This window comes from Lepisma saccharinum, chromosome 5, assembly GCF_977018435.1.
Source record: "Lepisma saccharinum chromosome 5, izLepSacc3.1, whole genome shotgun sequence".
NCBI lineage: Eukaryota > Metazoa > Arthropoda > Insecta > Zygentoma > Lepismatidae > Lepisma > Lepisma saccharinum.
The window spans coordinates 21329271-21337398 of NC_139233.1; the positions used below are offsets into that span (position 1 = coordinate 21329271).

An 8128-nucleotide genomic window follows, 5' to 3' on the forward strand; every position below is an offset into this window, starting at 1 on the left:
TGACATGCACCAAAAAGTTTCCTCCTTAGGCCTAACATATTACTACCATGACGAATTGCTGCAACCTACACTACCTTTCATTTTATAAGGATTGGTCAGGGACTTTTGATTCACCCTGTATATATTCAGCGTAAAGTAGAGTTGCAACCTGTGGACTCAAGCATAAATGATATAAAATATGATCTGACAAATCGGGGGTTCGTGGTGCAACATGTTGCAGTGATGAGCAAGAAGGATGAAAACAACCAGAGTGTACCAATTCCTCTTTTCTTCATATCAATGAGCAGAGAACGGGATTGGAAGGCTATAGAGCAGTGGATCTCAACCTATTTCCTATCACGACTCCCTTTTATCACATTCTCTTACCAGCGACCCCCATATATAATTTCTGGTTTGTAAAAGCTTTCATGTGTGTAAGCACATATACAACTCTGCGAAGAACAACAAAGGATCCCAAACGAAACCAATCCCTTTCCAATTGTTCTTTCTCCAGGTTCTGTATGATGCTGTCAGAATTATTAATTATGTGAAGAGCCGCCCATTACAGTATCGACTGTTAGAAAAATTCTGCGAGGAAATGGGTTCCATCCACAAAAAACTATTACTGCACACCGAGGTAAGGTGGTTGTCACGTGGAACGGTGTTGAAGAGGTTGTTCGAACTGCGCTCGGAATAGTTACTGTTTTACAGGAATTTAATCCCCAACTAGCTGAATTCTTTAACCCTGAAACATGGCTGCTTCAGCTGGTTTATCTGGCAGACATCTTCACTCATCTAAATTACTTAAATTTGACCTTGCAAGGACGGGACAAAACCATTTCATTTGTTCAAGACAAAGTAAATGCTTTTCAGAAGAAATTAGGAGTTTGAGCATCCAGTGTCAAAACCCAACATTTTGAAAATAATCCTCTGACCCAAGACTTTATTTCAACTTGCGATTATTCTTTTGACATGAAGACGCTGTCTAGTTTAATGTGCAAACATCTAGAAGGGCTTCTAGAACATATGGTAGAATATATTCCCTTTGATGAAAATGCCGGTTCAAGATGGATATTAAACACCTTCGTTGAAGAGGCCATCAAAATAGCCAATCTAAGCCCACTACTTCTTGACGAACTGATAGAATTATCGTGCGACAAATCTTTGAAACTGGCATTCTGTAATGAAGACCTGGACAAGTTCTGGCTGAAGAGAAGAGAAGAATATTCTGGTCTGGAATCTGCTGCTTTAAAAATCATAATTCACTTTGCAACATCGTATCTGTGCGAAAGTGGTTTCTATTCCATGGTAAGCATTAAAACAAAGACCAGAAACCGCTTGAGAATGGCTTGATAATGTGAATCACGAAAAATTCAACCGGACATTGCGGCACGAGTGAAATCACACCAGGCTCAGGTTTCACACTAGCCTTCATTTTGAATTGTATTTCAATATGCACTTTTTGTTGTATCTGTATTTTTCTTGTATTCCAATATGCAGTCTTCAATAGTTTCATACCACTTTTATTTGGATTGTTTTTTAAACGATTCATCTGTTAAGAAAATGTTTAATATTTTTTGTAATATTTAACCATATGTCTAGAAATCAAAATATGTCTATCAAAATAAAATCAAAATAATTTACAAGAATTATTTATTCGCTGATATACCCTAACTACATTTATCTTTCTCGCCTAGCCCCCATGAAATCCTCTCGCTACCACCCTAGGGGGTCGCGATCCCCAGGCTGAGAAACCCTGCTATGGAGTATGTGCACCGTTTGACATCTTATGAAGTAACGATTGAACCATATCGAACCAGAAACATCTTGGAATGATACAGATTTCAACGGCTGAGACATAGCTCAAACTATTGCAAGTCCAGACCTTGATGCGTGAAATGTTCAGGAGCTTACCTCTCTGTTGATAGAATTTATAAGGGAGATAAATTTAAGCGAATTGTGATGATTGACAGAAAAGACACACGGTTAGGTATCAAGGATGCAAGGTCATTCAAGCTCTGAAACGTTTCAGACACAACACCACAAGGTCAACAACTTCTCAACAACAGAAACCAAGGAATGAAGATTTTCAAGCCCTAAAGCCTGACACAATAAAAAATACAATTCAAGGAATCAACCGCAAAGACGAGTGAGGAGTCCATTCAAGTAAAGGCACAATGAGAAACACATATGCAAAGAAAATCGCTGAAGAAAAATGCAACGAAGAAAGTAGTTTCTCAGATGATCTGAAGAATCTCTTCAAATATATTAAATATATCAAATATATTTAAGTCTACTTTATGCACAGTAAGGCTAATCGGGAATGGACCTGCAGTTTAAAATGGTATCCGAAGCACTATGTGCTTCCACCGGGTATCGAACCCGGGACACCCTGATTACAAGGCGACATTTTTGCCGGATATAAACCGCCACCTGCCAACATCAACAATCCAAACTATGACGCAATTTTTGCAGTGGGGAACCAAGTTCTCATAGCCGGCGACGCAAACTCCAAACGCAAAAGCTGGAATTCCAGACATGGAAATAATACGGGAGAAAATCTCAAGATATATATATATTCAGAAGCTAAAGGGATCCACGTAAGTGAACCAGATTAACCGACTTACCGACCTGATGTACTAGATGTTCAAAAAACATCAATTTGATATTGGAACCATTTACATTGAAGTCCCACACCACGATCCTATATTCTTCACCATATTGCACAACCTATTAGTAAAAACTCTACTGCAATTCAAAGTTGCAGAATCAAACTGGGACCAATGTAGAGTAAACCTGAACAGCTTAATAGACTTGAAGGACAGAATACATAGCACTAAAAAATAGAATGAGCAGTTCATATATTAACAAAAAATATTCAGGAAGCAAAGAAGAAATCAACCAAAATTGAAGTTGAAAATATATATGTGAATAAAGTCACAATCTGCTACAACTTTTAAACATCAAAAGTTCGGTTAGAAAAATATATCAAGTTAGTAGGCAGGACTATGGAATCAGTTAGATCGAAGATTTAAAAAGTATATCATCAGGGAACAGGAACAAAAGTAGATGTGGAAGGAGTTTATATATTCTTCAAGCCTTCTTCGCAACTTTTTCATTCATTTTCATGCACAAGCTTGACTTGCATTCTGTCATAAATGTGCACAGCTCACAAACACTATTTGATGAAGCGTAGCTATTGCTTTCAAATTAATGTAATTAGCGAGAAGCGACATCGGTATAATTTAACAATACAGGGAATTTCTCCAATTTGTTTGAATTTTCGGTTACTTACTAATTTGGGTCTCCTAATCACGAATCTGCACTTAAAATTTGGCGCTCACGTATAAATTTGGCGCTTATTTGGGGGCAGGTGAATCCGGCCACTTTCTAGCATGCCCTTAACAGGGAGTCTATAGATATAGGCGGGGCCGCGATAGCGGTTGGGGGCGGTAGGTCGATTACCCCAGGGGCGGAGCCCGGAACCGGCGGGAAATTCGGAAATCGAGGGTGTGGAAATAAGAACTTAATTTCGATTATTTTGCTATTTCCACGTGTGAGCGCCAAATTTTGATTGCAGATTCGTGATTAGGGGGCCAAAATTAGTGAGTATGCCGAATTTCAAACAAAATGGAGAAATTCCCTGTATTGTAAAATCGCTCCGCGACATCAAACGTTTCGAGCTGGACAGGAAAAGATGCAATCTTATGGATAAATTACTCGAATAGCTTGGTTTCTTCAACGTGGCTTGTGGCCATGTCGGTTAAAGGCCAGCTTTCTAAGCTGAATTACTAGGTTCGAATCCCCGTCTCTTCAAAATAATTTTTCTAACCAAATGGGCGCTACATAATGAATTTTATTCTCGTCACAACAATTGCAGCCTCTAACTTTGTTATTGTTTGCGTGCCAATAAGAAAATATGTATTGAAACTGTTACTCGTTCAGAGAACGTGACTTGTTACTCGACACTGCTTGAAATTGTGATTTTTTTTATTTGCTGCTAAGCCTCGATATTTATATCAAATGCTAAAATTGAAAATTGTTGTGTGACTAGCACATTGTTAATATTCTCAAGAAGAAAACCAATGAAATTAAATGAGTAAGTTGTGATGAACATCAGAAGATGTATTTTAAGATGTTCTGTCATTCACGTGTCACTCTCCTAGTTTTATACATAGATAGATATTTATAAGTGACCCACTCGATGCATGCTCGCAACTTAAGAATAATTTTCAGATGGGAAAAAAAGAAAGCCTGGTCCAAATTGTAATGCGCAGATTGCAGATGTTATTATCAGACGTTTGGCAACACCGCTTTTCCCCCCTTTACACTAGTACAAGTGGAGACAAGGAGCCTGGGTTTCCTCAAGTCCAAACTCTAACCGGAGCTACTTCTAAGTGTTCAATTTTTTTCGTAATTGGAATGGTATTATCTGGTTGGCGGCACATGACAGTCTTCAGTGCATCTGTCTGTGGATAGCTGGTGAGATCTTAAAGACGACACACCACTTACCAGCAGAAACTTTACCAGGATAATCTGCTTTTATAACTTTTTGTTATTTAGCGTCTCCTTCTACAACGTTTGGCTAATGGAGAAAGTGTGATGATATGCTAAAAAATTGATTAAGGGACACCCATGCCCAGGACAAGATTCGACCCCGAGATCTCTGGCGCTGTCGCGCTCTGTGATGATCAACCTAAGTATAATCAGTCATAGATTCCGATTCATTCCTTGAACCTGATACACTAGCATTTCGTGCCAAGGTCCAACAAAACTCCGCTACCAAGTCAATGCCAGTCCTGGGTATGGTGTTCTTCGTGAATGTACCTTCGACAGTTTCGTATTTTGACAAAAGTGGCAGATACGTGAAGTAAAGTTAACAAAATCAACCAATCAATCAATATGCTTCCACAATTTTCATACTTACCAATGCTCTGTACGCGGAAGCTCACCTAACCCTGCTTAAGCCGAACTCATCATGTTCTCTAAGGCTACAGATTAAAGGACGAAAGTATTATTATTTCAAATTAATTCATTCATGTCAGTTCAACAGGACACTAGAACACTAAAATGCAATTACAATCTGCACTAAAATTTAATTATTGTTTAATTTGTTCCAAAGATAATTAGAATAATCAGTTTTCATTTGTGCAAAGGGAAACAAATGCTAATGTTCAAAAATCATATTTTATTACTTGATTCATTAAATAGCAAATTGTAGTGCAGAATTTATAAACAGGCATACGGTATATAATTTTCAAACTTCATGCATAGGTGCATGCAAGGCCACACGCAGTTTTTTTTTCTTACGGGTCAGCAGTGCTTAAAGTTGGAGAAACGTGGGCTGTTGCTTTCCCCAGTTTAGAGAATTCTCATAAAGCATCCCAGCACTACAATTATTCGCATAGACACTTAATCAGCTGTCTTTCAAGTATCCGTTGTTACATGTCTTTACGGTAAAATTTCCAAATTTCAATTAAATGAAGTCTTTCCAGATAACTCGAGGAGGGGCCAAGTGCCATCTTGACCCTCCTCTTTGGGACCCTTGGATGTAATAAAAAAGTACGATTGATGGTTGAAACGTCCTCACCCACGACCACAACGACACAGCACAGGTATACAGGCACTGGCTGCATTTAACACACCAAACCCTGCAATTAGGTGGGTGGCAAAAGTTTACTCATACGTGACTTACTTGACTTATTTCCCGTTACTCCGCTACGGAGCATAGGGCCTCAACGAAGCATCGCCAACGGACTCTGTTTCCAGCGATCTTCCTTATCTCGTTCCAGGTCTTTCCTGCTTCCCATATTTCTTGCTCTATTGTCCTTCTCCAACTCATTCTTGGCCATCCTCTCCTACGTTGTCCTTGTGGATTCCAGCTCAATGCTTGTCTCTCTATTGCCGATGGGTCTTTCCTCAATGTGTGGCCAATCCACTTCCACTTTCTTCTTTTGATCTGTATTGCCACCGGTTCCTCTTGCGTACGTTTCCATAGATCTTCATTTGAGATAATATCTGGCCAATATATTAACAGAAGTTTCCTTAGGCATCTGTTTATGAATGTCTGTAGGTCTTTAGTAATTTTCTTTGTTACTTTCCAAGTTTCACATCCATAAAGGAGAATTGACTTCACATTAGTTCTAAAAATTCGCAGCTTAGTTCTTATTGAAATTTCTCTGGCTTTCCAAACTTTACATAGCTGAATAAATGCCATATTTGCTTTCCTAATTCTTGATCTAACATCATCTTCTGTTCCCCCTGCATTTGTCACCAAACTCCCCAGATATGTAAACTCCTTAACCTCTTCAATATTTTCCTCATTCAAGTGGAAATTTTCCATCTTTTTTACATTTGTTCTTAATGATTTCGTCTTTGTACTATTTATCTTTAAACCAACTCTTTTCCCTTCCTTATCCAAATCTCCTAATTTCTTTTCCATATTACGGTATGTGTGAGACAGCAGACAAACATCATCTGCAAAACACAAGTCTTCTAGCTGTTGGGTGAGACTCCAATTTATACCTCTGCTTTTTCCTTCCGTTACCCTCCTCATTACTTTATCAATTACCATCAGAAATATTGTTGGTGACAAAATACATCCTTGCCTTACTCCTGAAATAACTGGTATTGGATCCGTAAGTATTTCCTCATGCACAACTTGGCATTTGGAACCATCATAGGAGTTTTTAATGAGATCAATCATATGTGCTGGAATGCTATATTCTTTTACAATTGTCCACGCTTCCATTCTATTTACAGAGTCAAATGCTTTCTGGAAGTCCACAAATATAAGGTACATATTAGAGAAGTATTCCATACTCTGTTCTATAATAATACGCAGTGTATTTATCTGACCTATACAGGAACGGTTGTTTCGAAAACCTGCTTGTTCTCTCCGGATCTTTTTCTCAACACATCCTTTAATTCGGTTTAAAATAATTCTACTTAGAACTTTACTAGGAACTGAAAGTAGTGTTATGCCTCTCCAGTTATTGCAGTTAGTAATATCTCCCTTCTTAGGTATTTTTACTAGTAAACCTCTTTTCCAATGTTCTGGTATTGATTTTGTTTTCCATATTTTTGCAAAAAGTGGTTGTAATATTTCTATTGTCATCTCCATGTCTTCCTTAAGAATTTCTGGTGGAATGTTATCAATTACAGGTGCTTTACCACTCTTTTGTTCTCTCAATGCTTTTTTTAATTTCTTCTATTGTTGGTTCTTTAGTAGTTATTTCATCTTCTATTTCATATTCTGGCATTTCTTGCGGTATTTCAAGCAAATCTTCTGTCCCTTCTATGGTTTGGTTTAATACTTCTGAAAAATGTTATTTCCATCTATTGAGCTGATTTTCCTTATTCGTAAGGAGTACTCCGTCTCTATTTCTCACTGGGCGATCCCGTTTGGTTTTCTTTTGAGACAAGATCTTTGTAATTTATTATACTTCCTTCATATTTCCCTCATTTACTGCTTTTTCTGCCTTCCCGGCTAACTCACTGGTCCATTTTCTACGGTCAGCTCGCGCACTATATTTCACTTCATGACCTTTTTCTTGTAATTTTTCTTTTTCTTGTAATTCTGCTTTTTTTTCCCCTAGTTTTACACATATTAATCTTCTCCTTAATGTGTTTCCTTTCTTCTATTTTCCTCCAAGTTTCCTCTAACATCCAGTTCTTTTTCTTAGGGTTTCTATATCCCAAAACTTCTTTTGATATCGTTGTAAATGTATTTTTCACCTTTTCCCAGTGTTGTTCCACCTCATCACCATCCAGCTCCACAAGTTCTTGATATTTGTTTTGAAGTTGCAACTTGAAGTCCTGTTTTACACTATTATTCTGTAGTTTTCCAATGTCAAACTTTGTGCTTTGTTTATTAAATTTCTCCTTTGTGGCCATAATTTTTACCCTAAAACTGGCTAACATAAGATGATGATCACTGCTAATGTCTGCTCCACGTTTACTTCTCACATCTAATAAAGATGTTCTCCATTTCCTACTTATAGCTATATGATCAATCTGATTTTGAGTTCTATGATCTGGGGATACCCAAGAGATCTTACACATATTTTTATGTGCAAATAGTATACTTCCAATAGTCATTTCATTTGAGGCACACCAATCTACAAACATTTCCCCATTTTCATTTATA

The 8128-nt window shown here is 37.7% G+C and overlaps 1 protein-coding gene across 1 annotated transcript; it reads left to right on the plus strand.

Moving 5' to 3' along the window:
- The first annotated feature begins 951 nt into the window (after positions 1-951).
- On the plus strand, positions 952-1332 carry LOC145987910 (zinc finger BED domain-containing protein 5-like). The gene has a single exon (XM_083122719.1). The coding sequence runs from the start codon at positions 952-954 to the stop codon at positions 1330-1332; it is 381 nt and encodes a 126-aa protein (XP_082978845.1).
- Positions 1333-8128: the final 6796 nt, after the last annotated feature.

Excerpts from the sequence above, each read along its gene's own strand:
- LOC145987910 (XM_083122719.1), top strand. The coding sequence starts at position 952 with ATGAAGACGCTGTCTAGTTTAATGTGCAAACATCTAGAAGGGCTTCTA.